At 45.1% G+C, this 25,249-nt stretch overlaps 1 protein-coding gene across 1 annotated transcript in view; it reads left to right on the top strand.

Annotated features, from left to right (window-relative positions):
• LOC128832914 (macrophage mannose receptor 1-like) overlaps positions 1 to 25,249 on the top strand; it is a 90,780-nt gene that overhangs the window by 14,556 nt on the left and 50,975 nt on the right. Inside the window, exons 5-11 of the mRNA XM_054020619.1 lie at positions 676 to 789; positions 2,823 to 2,969; positions 8,363 to 8,545; positions 16,170 to 16,327; positions 18,277 to 18,390; positions 19,489 to 19,604; positions 25,021 to 25,169. Of these exons, the coding sequence (XP_053876594.1) occupies positions 676 to 789; positions 2,823 to 2,969; positions 8,363 to 8,545; positions 16,170 to 16,327; positions 18,277 to 18,390; positions 19,489 to 19,604; positions 25,021 to 25,169 (981 nt within the window). The remainder of the gene's footprint in view (positions 1 to 675; positions 790 to 2,822; positions 2,970 to 8,362; positions 8,546 to 16,169; positions 16,328 to 18,276; positions 18,391 to 19,488; positions 19,605 to 25,020; positions 25,170 to 25,249) is intronic.

Genomic DNA, 25,249 nt, shown 5'->3' on the forward strand with positions numbered 1-25,249 from the left:
TAATGTCTCTTAATAAAATATGAATAGTATTTTTGCATGCTACAATATCTTGTACATTTTAAGCTCTTTAAATATGTACAGTAATTTATTACTGATTGCCATGAAATACCAAAAATGATGCAGGTTGTGCAAGTGGATGAGTTAATATTTGCTGGCAGAATATTAACTTTTGCATTTCTGACCTATTGTGATTTAAACCATGCAACCCTAATGGAGTATTAACATACATTTTGCATTTTATAGTGTCAAGAGTAAAGTGGTTAGTCTTATCTTTGTGTGCATGTGTTTATAGTAGGCACACTTAAAAAGCTAATTCAGTTTTAGATGCATTACTCATTGTAGCAAAATTCTCTGTACTTAAAATTGGGAATACTGGAACCAGTAATACCTTTAATGCTAGAATGAACTGTAAGTGCCTCCACTGCTTAAAATTCCCATACTGCCAAATAATTTGAAATCAGACTCACTTGATCCGTACAAATTCTGAGTAGTCCTGCTTTGTGCCGGGTGCTAAACGATGAATGAGAGTGGATGGTATTCAAGTCCTCAAGTGACAGGCTGGCTTGAAGCTGCAACAGAACCCTTCTGCAGCCACTACTCCGTAGACTGGAATAGCATCTGCCATCGCTTTGCACCCCAATGATGACCTTTTCTGTCTTTCTCTTGGTTCTCTAGGATTAACCAGGACACTGAGTTCTTCACTCTGGTTTGGTCTTAACAGTTTGAATTTCAACAGTGGATGGCAATGGAGTGGTGGTAGTCCTTTCAGATACTTAAACTGGGTTCCAGGTAAGTATAAATTGGTTTGGTAATCCATTTTAGAGGCAAAATTTTGCTCTTAGCTCAATGTAATGGATTTCAGCTCCAGTGTTCTACTCCTCTGATGTGCATGGAACTTGTTTAACTTGTGTTAAAAGGAGCTGAATGTGGACATACAACAGAATTCATTTCGTGTTTATCAAGAACAGAATTCTGCACTTAATTCAAAAATAAAAAATAGAAATCATAGCTTCTAAACCCAGAAAAATGTTTGAAAGCTTCATGGTATTTACGTTTTGTTCACATGGCATCTAAATTTCCCATATGTCATATCCTATTTCTCACCTTAGATATAATTAGAGAACTGCTGGTGCTTCATAGAAAACTTTGAACTGTGTTCTTGTTACAGACAATATTACTTGTACATTTGTCCTTTTTAAAATATTTGGGACATTTGCATGAAAATAGGACTTTCTTTTTTAAGCATTAATATGTTCCAGGGCAGTTAAATACAAAAATCAATAGGACATGAAGCACTTTATTTTAAGCAGCATAAAAATATTAAGTTCACTGGATGAAATTCTATAGCATTTGTTATGCAGGAGGTCAGATATGTACAATAGTGGAGAATGGAATAAATATTACCAAAGAGTGAAAATCACCCTTCATACAGACAGCCAGTGCAAGAACCTCCCTGCTAGTTATATTCAGCAGGGGCTACACCGGGTGCAATATACTGAGTGCACCACAGAAAGACTCTATATACCAGCCCCACATAGGCTGGTGGAAAGCTTTCATTGCTTGAGATGGAGTTGTACCAACGAAGGGGACTGCTGATGGTTGTAAGACTTACATCCACTGTATGTGTTTGTAGGATCAGTAGCAGCCTGGTCATAAATAAATAAATAAAATAAAATTACATAATGAAAAAAACTCAGACTTAGGTGGTCAGATGCCAACATGTAGAGCTAGCCTGTGCCATTCACAGGAGTGTGCAAGCTAAGAACCAGTTTCAGTTGAACGTTCTCATTTATTAAATCAACTTGCTGGTTTTTATTTTACTTTTTATTTTTGATAATGACACCCACATCCGAGAGGAATGTGCATCATATCAATGAAAATATTACTAATAAAGTAATTATTGTAATAATAAAATAGCAGCAATAACATAAAACAATTTCAGTTGAGCATTCTTACACATTAAAAAGTATTGCTTTGCTGTGATATATGAACTATATTCATATATACTTGTATAGATCATATACCTTTTGTGTTCAAAGGCTGAAGAGAAAAACAGGATTAGTGTAATAATATTAAAGCGGATTCAGGAAAACTCTTCTAATTTACTGTAGTGATTTAATTATACAGTAGTTTACTACTTTTCTCCCATAGGTTTTCCCCCACCCTCCTTCCTGGAAGTTCCTTGTCAGTTTCTAGCACAAATATCCTGTTATTGTCATTTGTTTGGACAAGTTGGCAAGCAACTTTTCAGATTGTCATCAGTTTTTGCAGTCAGCTAATTAATTACCTACCAAGTCTTTAAAGCGATAGTCAAACCCTGGACTTGGCCAGTCCACTGCATCTCATTGAAGTGGTCCTTTTCCTAGGCCTGGTAGACTGCCTCTTGTGCTCCAGAGTCTGTCCATTCTTCTTTTGAAAAGGAAAAAAACCAAGAGCCTAGCCCTTGCAGTTGTGAAGAAAATCTTCAAAATCTAAACTGGTTAAAAATTGGAGTGTCCAGACACCCTGAAAGAATAGCTCTGAGAAGTGTGAACAGCCCCATTCATCTCAATCAACTGTTTACTCTGAATTCTACTGATTATCTAAATGTCTGCATTGTTAATTATTTCATTGCTGATCAAAACAGACGAGAAAAAGTTGCTGGAATGATGGGGAAATGATGCTGCATTTTTTAAATCGGACCTCTGCTGATTAAAATTGGTAAAACAGTATTGGAATTAAATGACGAAGAATTACAGAGTAAGGGCCACACAAATGTTTTCTTTAGATAGTGATGTGCTTATATGAAAGTTCTCTGGTTTTGTATCTATTTCTCATCAAAGGAAGTCCCTCCCCAGAGCCTGGAAAAATCTGTGCAGCCTTGAATCCTGGAAAAGGTGCTAAATGGGAAAACCGGGAATGTGATCAGAAACTTGGCTACATTTGTAAAAGAGGAAATGCCACTTTAGAGTCTTTCATTATTCCTTCAGGTAGGTTGGTTGATAAAATAAATCAATAATGGCAATTATTTTAAATGCTATGTAATTAGAGTCTGAAAAGATGAGGGAAGAGTAAGAGTGGCCTCAGGACTCTGCAGATCCCACCTCAGAATGAGGGGGATTCCACTGCTTTCCCCCCCCCCCATGGCAGTCCTGTCCCACCCACTCCCCACACAATCTGCCTTCTCCCTTGGCCTACATCCCTGGATTAGCAGAAAGTGGCTGAGTTCCCCTTTCCATGAGCAAACAGAAGGGCCCCTCTGTGCACAGTTCTTGGGGGAATGATGTGCCCCAGAGATGTCATTGTCCGTACATGAAACAGGTTAAAGTCTTTGTTTTGAAAAAGGGCAATGAAATCGTCTAAAACATCAAATTTTCATTTGCTGAAGAGAAACTGTTGCTATTTGTTAACACATTTGATACCTTGTAATATAAAACTAAATACACTTAAAATACTACAGCAACACAGCTGCAGCTGCACCTCTGTAGTGCTTCAGCAAAGACCCTATCTATGCCAATGGGAGGGGTTCTACCATCACTGTAGTTAATCTATCTCCCCAAGAGGCGGTAGCTAGGTTGAAGCTGTACACGGGGGCTTAGGTCAGCTTAGCTATGTCTCTCAGGGGTATGGATTTTTTCAAACCCCTTTGAGACGTGGCTATGTCTATGTAGGTTCCCAGTGTAGACCAGCCTAACTTGCCAAGGCATTTTGGTATCGGGTGGCAATGGAATTTTTTAGAGTATTTTAAGAACTATTTTGTTTCTTAGGAAGAAACATGCATATAGATCTAGGACCAGTTGAATGTATGTAGTGAAAACACAAAGTAGTACTGGGCAGGAAAATACCACTTAGCTTGAAAGCTATTCCCTTAAAATCTCTCTTTGTGCCATCTCCATACTTTCACTGTTTCTGTCCCCCCCCAGCATTCCCCTCTCTTTCCAGAAAAATGCCCAGATGTCTCCTTACATCCATATGGTTTTGTTTTCAGTGACCTTTACTGGTAACCTAGTCTATATCTTTACTACTCTTTGACCAAAATTGTCTGCCTGAATTTCCAAACCTCTAATGGCTTCCAGTGCTGCAATCTACATATACAAAACAATATGCCTGCATACATGGGGTGGTAGGTTTGTAGAATTTTTGGTAGTGCCCAGAACGGGTCCAGGTCCCGCCCGCCCCCCACACCTGCCTAAGGCTCTGGGAGGGAGTTTGGGTTTGGGAAGGGGTTTGGGGTGCAGGCTCTGGTAGGGGGTTTGGGGTGCAGGCTCTGGGATGTAGTTTGGGTGCTGGGTGCAGGCTCTGGGCTGGGACAGGGAGTTGGGGTGTAGGAGGGGGCTTGGGGTGCTGGCTCTGGGAGAGTTTGGGTGCAGGAGAGGTGTGGGCTCTGGGAGGGAATTTGGGTGCTGGGTGCGGGCTCTGGTCTGGGGCAGGGGGTTGGGGTGCAGGAGGGGTTTTGGAATGTGGGGCTGGGCTGGGGATGAGGAGTTTGGGGTGCAGCAGGCAGGCTACCCCCGGGGCTGGGGGCCAGAGAGGACGATTCCCCCAAGCCCTCTCCCCGCTCTGGGGGAGGGGAGGACCCCTCCACGGCCCCTCTCGCACAACACTCACCCAAGCCCCCCCCCCCCCCAGACTGTTGTTCAGGAGGTCCAGCCAGGATAAGCCCCCCCATCCCCGGAGTCAACTTGGAGTCACCTGCAGGGGGCGGGGGGGCTGCCATGCGCCCTCCGCAGGTGCAGCAGCCGTCTCAGCCTGCCCCTGGCTCCGCTCCCTTGTAGCTGGTAGCAGCTGGCAAGGGAGCACAGTGTGGAGCTGCAGGGGGAAGCCGCCCACTGCCCAGGATAGGTAGGGACACTGGGCGCAGGCAGGACTGGGGGACGCTCCAGGGGAGGTGTGTGGGGGCAGCAGGTGAGGCCGGGGGAGGTGCGCAGGGGTGATGCGTGGGGCTGGGGGAGAGAGTAAGTAAATGCGATGACAGTAGCAATATGGTGTTGGCAGAGATGCACATAGTAAAGCAATTTACTAAATGTCCATTGGGAGTAAGAGTCATGGAAGGAAGCAGGATGTGATCTTGCAAAGTGCTGTGTATCCTCAATTCCCTTTGATGTAAAGGGTAGGTGGTGGCACTTGGTGCCTTCGAGGACCTGGTCCCCAAGAAGGAAGGAAAAAAGTGGCCTAGGTCCCAATACAACAGTGCACTTAAGCACATGTTTGACATTAAGTCAACCCTAGAGATTATGGGTTGCATCTAGCCAGGCTGTGTATATGAGTTATGGGAGAGCAGAGTGTTCATTACGTGACAGTCTATAACTAAATACAATCTAAATGATGGTACTGCAAACTGCCCAAACTATTTGTAGTACCTGTGTTGCCCTTTACTTTTGTAAAGGAAGAGGATTTTCATTAACTCAAGGAATATGTTGGCCTAATGCTGCAAAAATCTATTTTTCCATTAAAGGACCACAGCAATCTAATAAAAAAAAAATTGGCAAAGTCTGAGGGCTTCAAAGCATTTGAGATGAGAGTTTGCATCTTGACACTGATATGTGGATCACCAGGAGACTATTAATTCCATCTTCATAACTGTCTTATTATTTGTCATCTGTCACCTGTGTTAACCTGCATGACAAGATCTTAAGCAGTTATGTTTTGTACTCTCTTGCTTTTTCATCTCTCATAGTCTAAATGTAGCGTGTGTCATATGGGATGAGGACTTCTACATAGTGCCTGGATTTGCTTGTCCAAAATTTGATTGTCTTAGATATTGTTGCCTCTTTTGGCGTGAGCAGGTAGCTGAAGTTCAGGAACTCAGAGTTGTTTCAGTTAGGATGAGAAATAGATTATATGATTCAGGTGCATTCTTGGTATAATCTTCTTTATTTACAAAGAATGTACACAAAGTTCTGTTTCCCTGAACAGAATAGAAACAAACAGCAGCAGGCATTTTCCTAGATCAGAAATCCCTTAGTCTGCTACTGCAGCAAATTCTGTGCCCAAGAAGCTGCTCTTCTACTTCTTCTCAGGTTTGCACTCATAACTGCTTCTTCTGTCTTTCTGCCTCCAACACACAACCTGCAACCAATATCCTAGCCCTTACGTTGCTGCCAAAGAAACCTCTCAGTCCTTTGGCTTGGCTGTGGCCTGCCTTGCAGTCTAGTGTCTTGAATGGTGACCTCATGTCCCCCAGCTGTACTGTATAAAGGGCCTTGATTGCACCATCTACACAGCCTGAACGACTGCTTGGCACACCCATTGGCTTTAATGAGGTCTGTGGTTGTCTTTAGTTCCAAGACTCACCTGGTGGCAGCCATTAGCACCAGCACACGAACAGTTCACAGAAGAATGCAAAAATTGTGTTGGACATGCATACAGGGCTAGATTTTTCAAAGCCAGACCCTTACTCCTACAGACATGTCCTGACAAATTTTTAACGGCATATGCCAAAGAAGCATGCTACATTGAGCAGTTGTGCTGTAAATGTGTGTGTATTGCACGAGCAATTGCACGCTAATTAGCATCATTCTCTATCTCAAATTGGATGTGCAATTGCAACCTGACACAGCTTTGGATGCCTGTTTAGGTATGTTCAGGGTATATACTAAATCCCTCTGCCCAAATGCATCCTCTACTCTACCCCCAATGATCTTAATTATGAAACACTTGAAATTTTTGTGCTACAGGACTTCTGCCCTTGTTCTAGTCCATGTAATGCTGCTTACTAAGCCCATATGTAGTTTATAATTTCTGTGCAACAAGTATGCTAGCTGGCTTTCCGTGCAGCTATATTCTATTTATGCTAACCTTTGATGGAGTACCCCGCTAAGGCTGAATCGTATTATGGGGTTTATAAAACAACAAGGTGATTGCTGGCAGTACCCTAGTGCAGCCTCATGTAATGAACTTAGAAACAGAAACATTTGGAGGTCTAATTTTCTTTAATAAAGAAGGAGGAAGGACTTCTTTAGAAAATATTCCTAAAACAACTATTGTTGTTGTTATTGTTTTCTTTCCTAATGCAAGAGAGCCAACTCTCCTGTCTCTCCTTGGACGTATGGGGCTAGTCCATTAAATGCTTATATGTGGGAGTGAAGTTATATACATGGATTTTTGCAGGATTAGGGCTTTGAGATATAAGTACTTCTCAGAGGTGAGGTAGTGCTTCTGTATGTTACTTCTCTCAGGAATTTCTGTTATATGATATCCACTAGCTTCACAATATGAACATTTTATTTTTAATATTTGAAAAAAACCTCTGCCCAAGTATGGAATTTTACAATGTCTATGTGTTTAAATTGTAAGGGGTCTTTCCCCATCTATTATGGGTGCCCAACACTTTCCATTATAATACCCTGTTTTCAGTTGCTTATACTTTGCCAAACTTTAACCATTTGTATGGAAATTTTCCATACCAGGTGTCTGCCTCAGGCTGACTTCTTTCGGGAAGGTTCTGGTAAAATGTCCAGCCACTTCTCAGAATGAGGTTAGGAGGAAATGTGGTGGTTTGAACACATTAATAATATTCTTCCAACCCTTTAATTGAGAAGTGCTAGCATCTCCATTCTTTGGAGCCAGGGCTTGACATTTGGCAAGCTGTTTACCTCAATGTCACAAGATGTACCTTTTGCCACTCCAGTGAAAATTCACCCAAATTTGGCCAAATTATAAGCCACCAAAATAATTCAGTTCACACATGCTTAGTAGAGACTTCAGCAGCTAAACCTTTGGAAGACCCTCTCCATCTGCACTGCACCTGATCCCTCCTGACACAGCTTCTGTATGCTGACTGGACTGTGCATGAGCAGTCCTCACAAAGTGACTGAGCATGCTCCATCCTGAGGTAGCAGGGGCTGAGCAGGACTTTGATGACTATTGCTCGTCCCGGCTACCTGGAGCTGCTGTGGCTCTGGGCAAAGGCTCAGGGAAGGGACACTGTCTGCCCTGTGCTGACAGTGCTGCCCCTGCTGGTGTCCAGACAGGGAGCTGAAGGAGGAATTCTGATCTGAATGCAGAGGGATGAGAAATGGTAGAGGAAGAGGACTGAGGAGTCAGATTATTAGTTTGTATTATAATGCATAGGCACGAGGGGGCTGAATTAAGGTGACACAGACACCTTAATTCCGTCATTGCCTAACTTTTCAGTGTTTGTCTTTGCTATCTTAGCAATCTTCTAACATTTTTTGATGTATTTTTTATTTATCTTCACATGCTAAATGCTTTTAGTCTTACTTGAATGTGCTTTATTTTTCTATGGTGAATTCAGCATGCAATACCAGACAGACCTGCTACTCTTCATAAAGGACAAAAGGAAAGATGGTGGTTGTTTATGTAATTTTCTATTCCTTTTTTTGTACTGGTCTGAAATCTTTCATTGTCATTTTTCCTTCAGAGACTAATGTGCCTATTAAATGCCCTGCTCAATGGATGTCATATGCAGGTCATTGTTACATAATTCAAAGAGACACCAAAATATGGAAAGATGCCTTAACTTCATGTAGAAAGGAGGATGGCGATCTGGCCAGTATCCACAACGTTGAAGAGTACAGCTTTATTGTCTCGCAGCTTGGGTACAGTGAGTATTTCTACAGGGTCCTATCAATATGTATATTGAAAAATGAACAATCTTCTAGTAATGCCCCAAGTACACTGGGTGCACTTCAGAAGTTCCAAAAGCTTGAAAGAATCAACTTGTACCAGAGAGATTCCTTATCTTTAAAAGGGGGAAATCTAACAAAACCAGTAGAATCTTTCAGAATGGTGGAACTTTCCACGTATCCGATGCCGTGTTGCCAAAGAATGACGATACCAAACCTTATGCAGGGTGGGGAGGACATTGTCCTGCTTGCTGGGGGAGAGGGAATAGCACTTTATGGGCAGGGGTGGGAAAGAGGCTCAGAGGCTGCAGCAAAAGAGGTGGTGACGCTGACTCATCCCCCAGCAACCCGAAGGGCTGGGGAGTTGAAAAGGGACTAGCCCAATGGGAGAATCCTCTTTTCCCTGCACAAAGCAGAGCAGCACCCACCATTACTCCCCTTGTAGGTTGCAAAATACCAGGTTTGGTCGGGACCTGCTGTGAGCACCCGTGCACAACATCCTTTCTAGGAGGGCTGGGAAGGAATTTTTCCCTCACCTCCAGTTTGGTGTAGGTGGAGTGGGGATTTGTTCACCTTCCCCGCAGCGGATTCAGAGAGGGCTTTGTTATGGTGAGCAGGGACGAGAGTTGCAACTGATTACGTAAGTGTGGGGCGGGTGTCCAGCGCAGGTAATCCATAGGGAAGGGATACAATGACCGTTGGGTGATTGTCATAAGAGGCCATGGGAGGCTAAGCCTCCCCAAACAGCTGGCCTGCCTCCTTTAGCAGCTCTTGCAATGGCAAAGAGAGCAGTGCATTGTGGTAGCTATCCCACTGTGCAATGGGCCGCAGGGTGCTTTGGGAAGGGTTTGCAATGCCTCATGGGGCAGGCACAACGTCATATGATGCAGGTTTCCCAATCCCATTGTTCCATGGGCATCCTACTACATCGCCAGCTACAAAGTGCGGGGAGGAGGGCAGAGTGTTTTACAGGGAGTGTATAGGGAGGGAGGAGATGGTGTGTTTTGTGGGACAGAGAGTGTGTCAGCATGCAGTCTTGTAAGTTCAGACAGCTGCAGGAAGCAACCAGTCCTGAGGCAGGGGAAGGGGAAACTCAGATATCAGCCCCCCGCCTCCATCCCCAGCTCTCTGCACAGCAATCTCTCTCTCGCTCACTCTCTCACACACATAGGCCTTGGCTACACTTGCAGATGTACAGTGCTGTGAGTTAAACCTGACTTTGTACAGCTGAATAGGGAAAGCGCTGCAGTCTGTCCACACTGACAGCTGCCCAGCGCACTGTTGTGGCCACATTTGCGGCAATTGCAGCGCTATTGGGAGCGATGCATTATGGGCAGCTATCCCACAGAGCACCTTTTTCCATTCTGGCGCCGTGGGTTGTGGGAAGGGGGTGTGGGAAGGGGAATTCTGGGTCCTGTCCCAATGCCCCGTGATGCATCACTTCGCATCCCAGAAATCCCTTTGTTTCCGTCCACCTTTGGCGCCATCTTTCAACGGTTTCTGTGCAGCGTGATCTGTCTGCGGGAAATGGAGTCCGAACTGCTGAGGTGTATGCTGACGAGTCTTGCCAGTACGTCACGTTTGGCTGTCGAACTATTCCTTAAGATCCAAAGTGACAGTGAGAGTGAGGGTGAGGAGTCCAGTGATGCTATCGAGCCACGTAACGCGTACAACATGAAATTGGTTGTGGCATTCACGGACATGCTCAGCACAGTGGAACGCCACTTTTGGGCTCGGGAAACAAGCACCGAGTGGTGGGCTCACATCGTCATGGAAGTCTGGGATAACGAGCAGTGGCTGCAGAACTTTCGGATGAGAAAAGCCACTTTCATGGGACTGTGTGAGGAGCTCGCCCCCACCCTGTGGCGCAAGGACACGAGATTGAGAGCTGCCCTGCCAGTGGAGAAGCAGGTGGCTATTGCAATCTGGAAGCTGGCAACTCCAGACAGCTACCGGTCGGTCGCAAACCAGTTTGGAGTGGGAAGGTCGACCGTTGGAATCGTGTTGATGCAAGTTTGCAAGGCCATTAATCGCATCCTACTCAGAAGAACCGTGACTCTGGGTAACGTGCAGGAAATAGTGGATGGCTTTGCACAGTTGCCTAACTGTGGAGGGGCGATAGATGGGACGCACATTCCTATTCTGGCACCACCCCACCTAGGATCCGAGTACATTAATCGGAAGGGGTATTTCTCTATGGTTCTCCAGGCGCTTGTGGATCACCGTGGGCATTTCATTGACATTAACACAGGCTGGCCCGGAAAGGTGCATGACGCACGCATCTTTCGGAACACTTGGCTGTTCAGGAAGATGCAGGCCGGGACTTTTTTCCCAGAGCGGAAGATCATGGTAGGGGAAGTTGAAATGCCCATTGTGATCCTTGGAGATCCCGCTTACCCGTTAATGCCGTGGCTCATGAAACCCTACACAGGGAGCCTTGACAGCAGCAAGGAATGGTTCAACTACAGGCTGAGCCGGTGCCGAATGATTGTGGAGTGTGCCTTTGACCATTTAAAGGGCCGCTGGCGAGCTCTGTATGGGAAGCTAGACTTGGCCGAAAACCGCATCCCCGCGGTTATATCCGCGTGCTGTGCCCTCCATAATATTTGTGAAGGGAAGGGTGAAAGCTTCACTCAGGCATGGACCTCTGAGGTTCAACACCTGGAGGCTGAATTTGCACAGCCAGAGAGCAGGGCTATTACAGGGGCCCAGCGCGGGGCTGCATGGATTAGGGATGTCTTGAGGGAGCAATTTGAGGCTGAAAACCAGCAGTGATATCTGGTGCCCTGCACGGGAGTGAAGTGCAGTAGTTCCAATCTTTAGGAATCAGTGTTTGCTAAGCAGACAAGCAGACTTGCAATGCCTGTTTATTTCCTGGGCTAAGGTGTCTTTTACTTTATGCAGTAATAAAGAATGTTTTCAAACCCAAAGAATCCATTTATTGAAAAGAAACAAGGGGGTGGAGTGGGGAACAGTACAATCACAGATTCGCGTATGTCCTGTCTGGTGTGCTGTGCAGTGAGTGCTGCACTTCAGGACAGCTATACTGCATGGTGATGGGGGTTGAGTGCAGAGGGTAAGGGTCGTGGTTTTCAGGGCTGGGTGGTGAAGATACTGGTGTTGGAGGCAGCAGGTGGTGTGAAGAACACGGAAGTTGGGGAAAGTGGGTTGGAGGTGACAGTGGGGCACAACAGAAAGAGTTTTGGGACAAGGGCTGTGGGGGGGGGGGCGTTTGCGGTACTGCTTCTCTTTCTGCATGGCTACCAGCTCCTGGATAGCGTCTGCTTGGCGCTCCAGGATGCTTATGAGCCTATCAGTGCTTTGCTGCCAGTGCATGGTGCTTTGCCGCCGGTGTGCTGCGTTTTCCTGGCGGATCCTGCTTTCTCTCTCCCTCCAGTCCTGTGCTTTCTCATTCTCTTTAATAGATTGCTGCATCACTTCTTGCAGCATGTCGTCTTTGCTTTTTTGCAGTCTCTTCCTGAGTCTTTGCAGTCTCTGAGCAGGCGATAAGAGGGACGACTGAGGTCTCAAGGTTGATGCAATTGTATAGGCAAAACGCAACATTTAACAGAGGCAGCATTGTTTATACCAGACAGAGTAATGATTCCCCCCACACTTAAGGAGTAGAAAACACACAGGGTCTACACAATAGCATAATTTTCTCGTCCGAAACAGAGCGCACACATCCCACGGGAGCCTCAACATGGTGAGTAAGGGGGACTGATTGTTTCAGGGCTGCACTGTCCTCTGGGTTTCTGTGCCTTGGGGAGAGCCAACCGCTTCAGGGGGCACCTACACTGAACACTGTCCCAACATTTTCCACAGGAGTTTGCCCTGGACGATATCTCACTGCTGAGGGTGACCTGGGAAGCAAGGGAGGGTCTTCTACTGCAATGCGGCTTCCGCTGTGACCCATATGCAGCTTGCCTGTGTGCAGCAATGGTCCCCCCGCCCCTCGCGGCACAGTGGCGCGGACACGTTAGCCTGGCTGGGACAAGGACCACGGTGGCTCTCCCGATAAACCTGTGCAAGCGAATTGCACACGTTCTGGATGAGACATTCGAGGAGATTACCGAGGCTGATTACCACAATGTGATAAACCACATCAATGCACTATTCTGCATCTAGGCATGCATGCCTAGCCCTTCTCTCCCAAAGAGCCTGCACTGAAAAAATTCCTTCCCGAAAAAAAAAAACCGCTTACCGGGAACCTGCTCTTCTGTTTGTCCTCCACCAAGTACCGGCCGCTGCGACTGGCTACCTTCCTCCTGGCTCGAGAAGAGCTCCTGGCTGCATGGCTCCAGGGGTTCCGGGGCATCTCCATCCGGCCCACCACCATCATTCCTGTTTTCCATCTCCTCCTCCTCCCCCCACACCGGCTCTGAAATGTCCATGGTGGTGCTCGGAGTGGAGGTGCGGTTAACCCCAAGTATCGCATCCAGCTCTTTGTAGAATTGGCAGGTCGCGGGGGGAGCACCCGAGTGGCCGTTTGTGTCACGGGCTTTGCGGTAGGCACTCCGCTGCTCCTTCACTTTAATCCTGCACTGCAGGGCGTCCCGGTCATGGCCCCTTTCCATCATGTCCTTTGATACCTTCCCATAATTCTTATGACTGGAGTGCAGCTGGGACTGTACAGCTTCCTCCCCCCAAACACTGATGAGGTCCAGCACCTCGCCATTGCTCCATGCTGGGGCTCGCTTGGCACGTGGAGGCATGGTCACCTGGAAAGATTCGCTGATAGCACTCCACACCACGCCGGGCTGAGCAAACAGGAAGGGGATTTTTAAAATTCCCGGGGAATGTAAAGGGTCGGTCACATGGTTGGTTACCTGAGGCCAGGGCAGTAGAGTTTGAACTGATGACCAGAGTGGCTAGAACAGGCATTGTGGGATACTGCCGAATAATTCTGGAGGCCATTCCCAGCGCATTGGGCGGCCACACTGGCGCCGCAGCACTGCAGCGCCAGCACTGCACTCGCTATTCCTCTCGGAGAGGTGGAGTACATGTAGGGTGATCAGACATCCCGATTTTATCAGGACAGTCCCGATTTTAGGGGACTTGTCCTGCGTCCCGACCTTACATCGGTCGGGACGCACTTTGTCCTGATATCGGGGGGACCACGGCAAGCCGGCACTGCTCACCTCTTCTTCCGGGCCCTGGGGCAGTGCAGTGGAGTTTTTGCTGGCCGGCAGGCGCCTGCAGAGTGCTGCAGCCCCACTCCCCAGGCACGCACAAAGGCAGGGGCGGGGCTTGTAGGCACCAGCAGCGAGCCCCCGCCCCGCCCCTCAACCTGACCCGTGCTGGAGCTATGTGGACAGGAGCCAGAGGGATGCTCCCTCCTCCCCCCACTGCCAGCCCTGCGAACATGGCTGCAGCATGGCTGCGCTTCTCCCTCCTGCTCCTCGCCCTAGTTGCCCTGCTCCTGCCCGCACAGTGGCCCCTCTGCTTGGCCGCCAAGCACCTGGACTGGTGCTTCGCCGAGTGCAAGCGCTGCACCGACCCAGAGTGCAGCAGTAAGTGGGTGCGGGGTGCTGGGGTCCCCGGACGGGACCTGCCTGCTGGATCCTGAGGCTAGCACTGCGGGGGCGGGGGGCTGTGCCAGGCAGGCTCTGGGAGGGATGACGGGGGTGGGGGGACAGGAGACCCATGGGGAGGCCGGGGTGGAGGCAGTGCTTTTGGGGCCGGCCCTCGGGCAGAGCCATGGGGCCGCACTTGTGGGCACCGCGATCCGGCCATGAACCGGACGTTTCTCCGTCCCTTTAAAGGGCCAGTAGCCCAGCGTCCTGTCGGGCGGGTTCTCCCACATGTGCCGGTCCAGCTCCAGTGCGGGGTGTGAGGGGAGGCGTGTGTTTGGTCATCGGCTCCCCAGCCCCATCTGCAGCGTGGGTACGTTCCAAGCGGAGCGGGAGGGGAGGCAGTTGCCGAGAGCGGGTGGAGGGAGGGGGCTGGGGGACTTGGCCTGAGCGCACCCTCTGGTGCTGGGGGGTGTGTGTCCAGGCGCGCACGGGGGAGGGGCTTGTTGTTGTTTTTTGCTCCGCCCTCCCCCCGCCCCCCCGCGTCCCGATTTTTCACTTCTGTCATCTGGTCACCCTAAGTACATGCAGCGCTGCAACCACGGAGATACAGCGCTGCAAATGCCTTGCCAGTGTGGATGGGGAGTGAGTTACAGTGCTGGGGGCAGCTTTACAGCGCTGCAACTCGCAAGTGTAGCCAAGGCCATACATACATACATACATATGCCTGCCTCTGTGTTCATCAGCACGAGCATGAGCATTCCACATTAATGGTTTGCTTTGTGTCCCAGAGCAGATCAGTACAGCATGCAAGGGTTGTCAGAAACAGCTTTGAAAGGGGAGGGGCGCATGTCTGCAGGGCAGCCAAGTGCAAAACAATGAGCAAAGGCCACTAGAGGGATTATGAGACACTTCCGGAGACCAATTGATTGCTTTCTGCACTTTACAGTGCAGAAACGTTTACAATGCCAATACAGTTCTGGAGCCTCTGTGCTTTTAAGGCTTACGACTCTTGTGGAAATGGGTTTTTTTTGTCTCCATGGGAGTCATAAGTCTTAAAGCGCAGTCTATGTATATGACAGGTCACAACAAGTGGATACAACAGACGGGGGAGCACAAGATAACAGTGAGAAATTTGAGATTAGTGTACTAAGCAGTGGTCACACAGCACATCAGACGTCGAGCCATTGTCATGTATTTTGTAGGCATCATGGTTGAGTTGAGTTATAGGAGAGATCTGGAGGAGAATAATATGGTGGCTTTGTGCATTTTTACAGCTGTTCCCCCCACATAAAGGAGAGCATGGGGGAAAGTATTAAGGTATTTGTGGGGAAAATGGACTGATAGGTGATAGACTGGCATGATTGTTGGAGTGAAGACAGGGAGTCAATGGATCTGTACTACACAAGAGACGATGGATAAGATGTGAATGACTCGAGAAATGAAGACAAATAGTTTTGCCTGGTGTGGAGGGATGTGAAGAGGGGGAAATCCAAACAGTTCCTACTGCACATTTTAGTTGGGGTAGGAATAAAGTATTCTCAAGAACAGGAATGACCTGCAGTATGTTGGGAAAAGTGACAAGTATTTTGATTTGTCAACTCTACAAGATAATGCATAATTTTTTTTAAACAATAAGAATGAGGACAATTCTGCTTTGCTCATTGTTTGTACTGAAGAGTAGCAACATAAGGAAAGTACATCCTTTTTTTTTTTTTTTAAAAAAGGGCCATTTTTAGAAATTCATGAAAGGCTATTTAGGTTGCAGCAATTTACAAGAAATCTGAACCTGGAAAGCGGAGCTAAAAATAATTCAGTTTTTAATGATAATCCAGTTTAGATAAATTAGCATTTTGGAGGAAATCTGAGACCCAGCTATTGTAGTCAGGTTATCTCCGCGGTTTGGGGGATGACCCTTCCTGATAAAATTAGACCTGTGAAGAACAGTCAGCATGTTTTATGAAGCAGAGACTTACTTCCAGAAGCTGTTACTTAAACTTCCTGAGCATAAATTCTTCACTCTAGAATGGAACTGAAAGTTCATACTGTGTAAAATGATTATTAGCAAATCTCCTAATTTGATTTTTAGAGCCAATGGATGAGCTGTGGATTGGACTGAATGACAATAAGGTTCAGATGTATTTTGAATGGAGTGATGGGACTCCTGTGACATACACCAAGTGGCTACGTGGTGAACCAACCCATGCGAACAACAGGCAAGAAGACTGTGTTGTCATGAAAGGACAGGTAAAGTAATCCAGTTATATCTGTCTCATGTGAGCCTGTTTTTCTTTTTATCCATTTTTCTGTCCAAGAGCGTAGGAATTGGGGGTAATATTATATGAAGTAACTTTTGTAGCTCCAAAGGTTTTTAGAGTTACTTTTGTGGGAATCTTGTCAGTGTTTACATGTGCTATGAAGTTGTTTTCATTAGTTTCATAATAAATGGACAAGAGAGGCCATACAATGACTTTTCTCAAAGGTTAACTCCTTGTGTTGCTATGAAGCACTCTGAGTCTACTACTCTGTAGGTCTCCCATGAACTGGGCTTCAGAAGAATACGCCTACCTATTCGATGAGACACATGAACATGTGTGACTGTGGCTTCCAGGAGAATGGAAAAAATAAAGAAATTTGTTTAAGACTTGGGAATTTTTCTGCTTTGGCTGGGCAGAGGCTGTATAACTTAACAAATTGCACAGATTTATAAACTTCACTATGAAAATATATTAAGGAGAAATCCTGTTAATAAAAGAGCCTGACTTTCTGGAAAAACATTTGGATCCCAGACCTTGGGCTTATGTGGTCTAGATATATTGCATGAATGTATTGTCGGGCTGCTTTGATAAGGGCTACCTGTTAGCATTATTCCCAGAAAAATGAGGTACAGCTTCTGCAGTGACAAATATGATAAGCAAATAGAAAGAGTTTAGATAAGAGAGTCTGGTAAGAGATAGTCATGCAGGGTACAGCTATATGACACCAGCAAATTTTTTTTTTTGCCAGATCTGTGATAGTGTGAAAGATTTGTACTTACCACCCACTGCAGGTTCACCTATTTATCAAGGCAAACATAGTTTTCAATAGCAAAACCTACATAAGAATGGCCATACTGGGTCAGACCAAAGGTCCATCTAGCCCAGTATCCTGTCTACTGACAGTGACCAATGCCAGGTGCCCCAGAGGGAGTGAACCTAACAGGTGATGATCAAGTGATCTCTCTCCTGCCATCCATCTCCACCCTCTGACAAACAGAGTCTATGCAAACCTCCTTTTCATTTTGCAAAATGTCTCAAAGGTGAAAGAGGAGGAATAAATATACAAATAATCTTTCCAGCTGTCCTGAAAGCCGCACAAGGTTTATATATGGCAGACCACTTAGGCCTAGGACTAAAGAAATATGAAAGAAATCTCAGCACTTGCTTCTAGTCTTGGCACGTCTTGAGCTAGAGGATCTTAATATTGGAATACATTTATATCTTAAAAATCTCTTAGGTCACTTTTTATGGGTTTTTAAGTCTGTCTCTGGGGAAACAAACACATGAAATTATGTATGTATTTTCATATTTGCCACTGACAGCATTGGCAGAGGAATACTGTACTTTTTTTTTTATCCTGTCACATCAGCCTACATCCTGAAAACAGATGTCGTTTAATGAGACAAACACATTTCATGGCAGAGCTCCAACATTTCAATAGGAGCTTTTTTTATCTTCATCGTAGTGTTGTCTGTTTTAATATTTTCCCGTATCCATTCATATTTATATGGCTGATCTCAATAAGCTTAGCAGAAAGTTAATAACCTTCGGGGATAATGGATAAGAGGAAGTTGGAAACTAATTCTAACAATAGGATATACAATACTATAGCATAGTTTGTCAGCACTTCTTTGATAAGTTATCTATTCCAGGGGCTTATGATTTCTGTACATCTACATTTAATGAGATATAGCATGCATTTAGCAATTGGTATGATCTGGTAGGACACCCATTGTTAAGATATCTCCATTTTTTTTTAATCTCCTAGAACTGGAAGGAATAATTTAAAATAAATCACAGATCTACGTTTTCCCCTTTCACAGCACTACAAAAATAAATATCCATGAACATTAATAACATTAAAGAACTAATGAAAAATTGTTGAAAGACTATAAGGCCCACTTGATTGATAAATTTCTCTCCTTATGTGATTTTCAGGATGGATATTGGGCAGATCATGCTTGTGAAAAGAAACTTGCATACATCTGTAAAAGGAAACCTTTGGCAGAAGCTAGTGGAGAAGAGGAGATCATTGATCCAGGCTGTCAAATAGTAAGTGCAAAATAAGTTATGTGAGTTGAATAAGCATGGAACAATTGAGACATTAAATACAAACCAGATTACTGTGAGGTTAAGGGTGGACAGCCAAAAATTGGTCTGTATTGGCCTCACTGGAGCATCTGGCCTCCACAGTCTTCATAATGTGTAGGACATATAGTATACCTGGAAGAGTAAATAGATCTAGCTTCCAGCTGCCCTCTGGCCCATGCTTCACAATTCTGTTTGGAGTACCCCAAACCTATAGTTCCTGTAGCAGATTATTACTTTCCTGCCCTGGAATCAAGTTCTCCTTGCAGGATTGAACTTGAAGTTTATTGAGGTGAAATAATGCTACCCTGAGGCTGGGGAGAAGGGGCGAGCACAGACTTAACAGAAGCATTATTAAGAAATCATTCTATGTGACATTTTGTTTCATGAAACAGTATGTTATAAAGAGATATAAAAGATTTATCAACAATTTTGTGTAGCCTACATGTGACTCAGAGATGCAAGTATTTGGTTTTGTTATAGTCCAAGTAGCTTTATGAGTCTACCGTTTTTCATTAATGTATGTCTTATAGTTGATACTTTTATATATGTGTATTATACATTTAACATCCAAGTATTTTTGGGTCTTGTGTGCTTCTGAAGACCCATAATGCTTTTGTGTTGAACTAGATCCAAATTTCTGATAGAATATTCCACTTTGCTTGTCCAGTCTGTACATATAACTGAGGCAGTTTCACTGTTGGATAAGCAGACAAAGAAAAGATAACCCGAAGCTCGGCACTGGCTCAGTTTTGATTTTTTTTGTTTTTTTTAGCATCCTTTACGAAAGAGATATCCCTACAGGAAAAATTGAGTCAGCACTTCGCTGCTGAATAAACACTCCCATGTTCTACTTATTTCAAGGAAATATTTTGCTAACTTATTTTCCATCTCTGCTTGTTGTTCACATTGTGACCCCTTCATTCTTATTGTTTGTTGGTTGCCCCATGGTTTAGCAGTAACGTTGTATTCTATATAATTTTTAAAAAACAGAATAGAAATGAGTATTACATCACAATTTGCCAACAAGCTTGTGTGATTGCCTAATATTTATTTTGACAGGGATGGAAAAGACATGGCTTTCATTGTTACATGATTGCAAGTACATTTGCATCATTTTATGAAGCCAATCAAACGTGTGGAAGGAACCAGGCTTCCCTAGCTACTGTTGAAAACAGGTATGGAAAAGGCTGCTGTTCTGACAGCTTACAGGACCTTAGAAGGCTCAAAATCCTTAAATGGTCTAGATCATCAAAATAAAATACCCAATGTTCAGCAAAGTCAGAGACGGGCTTGAGGCAGAAAATTAGAATGGGATATCGAACCTCTCAAAACGTGTGTGTAGGTGGGTGGGTGCCCAAATCCAAGGGTGTGGGTCAGCCCACTGTAGAGATGGGTGACTGCCATGAAATTTGAATTCACCATTATATAGGATCTGCAGAGCAAATTAGTCCCTCACTTACATCTGTGCAAACCTATTCCTGTCAGTGAGGTTGCATAGGTGTGAGTGACTGGAAATTAGTAAACAATTCTGTTGCTGATGCACACACACAAAAATAGAATTACATTTGCTCTGTCTGAGTCGTGTTGGCTCTGCAGAGCTTACAAGAGTAAAAAGCAAAAAACAAACAAACACCCTATTTTTGTTGCCAAATAAATAGCTAGGGCTCTGAATCCCACACAGGAAGCAGATCTTCTGAGTGAGAAGGGGCTATTTTTAGTAGTTACTTTTTCTGGAGTAGAGCTGGACTTTAAAAAAAAAAAGTCATCTGAGCATTTTCTGGCTATGCCAAAGGGACAGGAGACATCTGATATGCTTTTAATCAGGCCACAACTTTATTATTAGATGTTTGGGGCTACCTGGCAGGTAAGCGTATAGTGCAGGTAACCCCATGTTCATTCAGGAATTACCCAGGGGGCTCCCCTTCTTTTTCCATCTAGGTCCCCCAGCCAATTCATTGCCAGGACCTTACCATCCACCCCCTGCCTTGTAGGAGGGTTAAGGTGGGCTACAAGAAACGGGGGTTGGCTCCCTGCCATACCAGTCATAGGAGCCCCAGCCACCCTTCCCCTCCCCCGTTCCATTCATTTAAGCCCTTTTCCAAGCCATTTATCTGGTCACTGTATACTTTCTGCCACAAGGAGGTGCCAGCAATTAGCTTGGCTGCCTTCACCCCAAACCCAATAGGGTTCTCAGACATCTCCTAATGCTCCCTTTTATATCAGCCAGAACAAATCTGCAGCAAAGCCTGGCAGGGGAACCCCACCTTCCCTGAATAATTCTGGTGCCCCAGGTTGTGAAATTGCCAAGCTTCTTATGACCCCAAGGAATTTGGCCACCAACCTGTTCGCATCCTCCTTGCCTTGTCCACCCAGGTGGTGTTCCACAACTCTTTGCCAGCCATGTGTTAATGTATGTCCAACCATACCTTTTTGTATTTTCTCCTGGAGAAATTGAAGGATCAGCCTCAAATCCCTTTTTGGGCATCAATTCAGCCCATTTACACATCCCCAATAGTGTTTTCCATGGTGTGCCACTGTTATATCGCTGACTGCGGATGGGTCCCCACAACGTTCAACAGTGGCATCAGCTGGTCCAATAACATGTTCCTCCTCCTGTGCCAACTCAGGCTAACCCGTCACTGGGATCCAGTTGCGAACTCTCAAGGCTACTAGGACATCTGCCTATGCATATAGAAAACAATCCTGTGCCCACAGATCCACACTACCATCTGCTTGACTGGTATTCCAACATCTGGAATGAAATCACAACACATTAATACTGACTCACCACCTGAGGTCACACACATGTTTTGTATGCTTCTGTCGCAGTGCGCGACTCACTGCTGCGGCGCCTTCTGCTGATTGTCTCAGGGAATTAGCATTTCCAGCCTCTGGAGCGCTCTCTGCAGGCTGGTGTCCCAAAGCCGCAGTCCCCCCATGTCCCTCCCAGGATCTTGTCTTTGGGGTGCTGCCCCCAACCCTCTATCCCCACCTTGCCTCAGTCGTGGGCTACTGCCAGTTACTATCTAGCCCTCGCTTACTGGGACAGGCTGCTGTGTAAAAGCCACTCATCATAGGCAAGGCGGGTTTGGACCTGCTGCCTCTGCCTACCCATGGGCTGCCCCTCTGCAACCCCAGTACCTAATTGGCCTTCCACTAGGCCACAGCCTGGGGGGTTTCCAGGCCAGGAGCTCCCCAGCTCCCTTGGCCTTCCCCCAGCCCTGCTCCACTCCAAGTACCTTTTCTCAGCTCCCTGCAGCCAGGTCCCTCCCTCTCAAAGCTAGAGAGAATCTGTCTCTGACTTCTGGCTCTACCTCTCTTATAAGGGCCAGCTGGGCTCTCATTAAACCAGCCTCGGCCTGATTGGGGCATGGCCCCCAGCTGAGGCTGCTTTCCCCAATCAGCCCCGCTTTTTCTTCCCTGTCACAGCCCTCTTCCTGGGCTGTTTTAAGCTTTTTAAGGCAGGAGCAGATGACCCCCCCACCCCCGCTACAGCTTCCTAATGCCAGTGCTCAGTTGTCCGAATTGCCTCTTCCCCCATACACAGCTGTACTGCTGCTGTTGTGGCCCTGGTTCCGGATGAGTGGCAACCAAATTCCATGGAGCAGAACCAGGCTTCCCGGCTTTCCAGACAATAACAGATTCTCCCCAGCCTCCTTGATCAGTCATTGACTGTTGCAAGTTTAATATCCCTGCTTGTCCCTGCCAGTGTATGTCACACAGTTCCAAGTTCCCTCCCGCAGAGCCCCTACAGAACCCAGGAACTAGCTCGCTGATCCTGAAAGCACAAAAAATTGCTATCAAGAATGCTGCTCTGAACAAGACTGCCTAGATCCCTGAGAACGTTAACTGTGGCAGGACTACAGGACTCCTCCCTGGGGCCATTGGAATGCAACCACCCCACCAGAAATCTTTGAGTTAAAACCGCTGCGTGGATATGGATAATTATTTAGTCCACTGACAAACGTAACAGCTGGGAGGCTACTCAAGATTGTTGAGGACACCGGTTGACGGGTTGCCAGTGACACCATGTACTGCAGCACCTGCTCCTCTGTAATGGAACATAAGAACATAAGAATGGCCGTACTGGGTCAGCCCAAAGGTCCATCTAGCCCAGTATCCTGTCTACCGACAGTGGCCAATGCCAGGTGTCCCAAAGGAAGTGAACCTAACAGGTAATGATCAAGTGATCTCTCTCCTGCCATCCATCTCCACCCTCTGACAAACAGAGGCTAGAGACACCATTCCTTACCCATCATGGCTAATAGCCATTAATGGACTTAACTTCCATGAATTTATCCAGTTCTCTTTTAAACGCTGTTATAGTCCTAGCCTTCACAACCTCCTCAGGTAAGGAGTTCCACAAGTTGATTGTGCGCTGTGTGAAGAAGAACTTCCTTTATTAGTTTTAAACTTGCTGCCTATTAATTTCATTTGGTGACTCCTAGTTCTTGTATTATGGGAATAAGTAAATAACTTTTCCTTATCTACTTTCTCCACATCACTCATGATTTTATATACCTCTATCATATCCCCCCTTAGTCTCCTCTTTTCCGAGCTGAAAAGTCCTAGCCTCTTTAATCTCTCCTCATATGGGACCCATTCCAAACCCCTAATCATTTTAGTTGCCCTTCTCTGAACCTTTTCTAGTTCCAGTATATCTTTTTTGAGATGAGACCACATCTGTATGCAGTATTTAAGATATGGGCATACCATCGATTTATATATGGGCAATAATATATTCTCCATCATATTTTCTATCCCTTTTTTAATGATTCCTAACATCCTGTTTGCTTTTTTGACCACCTCTGCACACTGCGTGGACGTCTTCAGAGAACTATCCATGATGACTCCAAGACCTTTTTCCTGATTTGTTGTAGCTAAATTAGCGCCCATCATATTGTATGTATAGTTGGGTTATTTTTTTCCCATGTGCATTACTTTACATTTATCCACATTAAATTTCATTTGACATTTTGTTGCCCAGTCAATTAGTTTTGTGAGATCTTTTTGAAGTTCTTCACAGTCTGCTTTGGTCTTAACTACCTTGAGCAGTTTAGTATCATCTGGGCCATTTGTTGACTGGCCTTCCCACTCCTGTAACTGCATGAATTCATTAAAACTTGTCTCATAGCTCTGCCATTTGAACGCAGCCAGCTGATCTCCACACTACTCTGATAACCATCTACCCAAGGTTCCATAGCGCTAGCAGCATCCACTCAGCTTCTTGGCTGGCTCCTGGTGCCAGCTCCTGAAACTGGAGCATCTGAAAATAAGGCAAGGTGTCTGCTATGCTAGTATCAACCCCAGAAATGGTGATAAAGTAATAAATATTCTCCTAGAGCATATTTAAGGACCATCAATTCAACCCATTCCCGCTCTGCGGGAAAAACCTGCAAGGTTTGTACAGGCCTTTGTGTGAATGGTCCTGCCACACTGCCCTCAATTCGTTCCTGTGGAATCATTTGCTTTACAACGTAGCCTATCCATGCCCATTACATCAAAAACATTTTTTGTTTGTTTGATATCAAATTGCTCCTAGTCCCCATAAAGAGGATCCTAAAACATGAGCAAACTAACCAAACAGAGTTGATTTCTATCTGAAAGTCCTTCACAGTTCTTTCAGTGTGCATCATCTCCTTATGTAAAATACAATATCCAATATTACATGTTGGAGGAACACAGAAGGGGTAGGTTATGGGGAGTCAGAACTTACTTATATTTGGTCGACGGGTCCTTTAGAATTTCTCATATTTGTTTCTGTAGTGTCTTAGTAGATCTGTATGCAAACTCTACGTGGCATAGATTGTATTTTCCTATATTTGTGTATGACTGCATAGCACATTTCTGGTACAACTGTAATACAAATAATTAACAGCAAATTCATCTGGTCTTGGAACTAATAACAATAACAAATATGCAAATGTTTTTTTAAATGTTTTGATTTTGCAAGACTCCCATCTCTATTGTATTTCCAATGAGCCTTCTATGTATTGCTGACTTTTAAGTATAGCTGACTTTTATTTCTACATCTTCCCAGCCCCATAAGCACACATTATTTATATGATGTTCTTAGTTAACAGATTTGATTTTCATGATTGTTAGTTGAAGTAGTGAATTTTAGTTTTTGTCAATACCATCCTAGACTGCATACTTTTGTTTACTTCTTCTGTAGTATGACAGACCCTTAATCTGGAGTAGATACTTGTGGTTATTTTAACACCAAACTGCTGTCTTGCATATAGCACTAAATATTTAAAATATAGAACTACTGTAAATTCTCTAGAATTAAGATTATATTCCACCAAGATAACACTAGGTGCCTTTCTTCCCCTTCACTTGTTCACATTACTTCAGTCCTTCTGAATATAATTTTGTTTACTCTACAGAAAGAAAGGGGTGAGAGAAATTACAAATTCAAAATATGCCAAATATGTCCTCTGTGAATGATTCCACTTTATTCTGTTGTGTTATACAAATAAATATGCCTAAACCACTCATTTAATAACTCTTGTAATATAAATGATAATGACATACTGTGTACAAATATTGATTTAAAACCAATTTGACTATTGTCTTCTTTTTGTGCAGATACGAACAAGCTTTTCTAACTAGTCTGACTGGGCTGAGGCCTGAAAAATATTTTTGGATTGGTCTTTCAAATATACAAGAAAAGGGGACTTTCAAGTGGACCAATGGGGAAGCAGTCCTATTCACGCACTGGAATTCAGAAATGCCAGGTATATATAGCACTACAATATTGGTTGGGGAGTACAGGGGCCACACTGCAATACTCAATGTTTAGACAAAAAAAAATTGT

The sequence above is a fragment of the Malaclemys terrapin genome, chromosome 2, assembly GCF_027887155.1.
Source record: "Malaclemys terrapin pileata isolate rMalTer1 chromosome 2, rMalTer1.hap1, whole genome shotgun sequence".
In the NCBI taxonomy this organism is placed as follows: domain Eukaryota; kingdom Metazoa; phylum Chordata; order Testudines; family Emydidae; genus Malaclemys; species Malaclemys terrapin.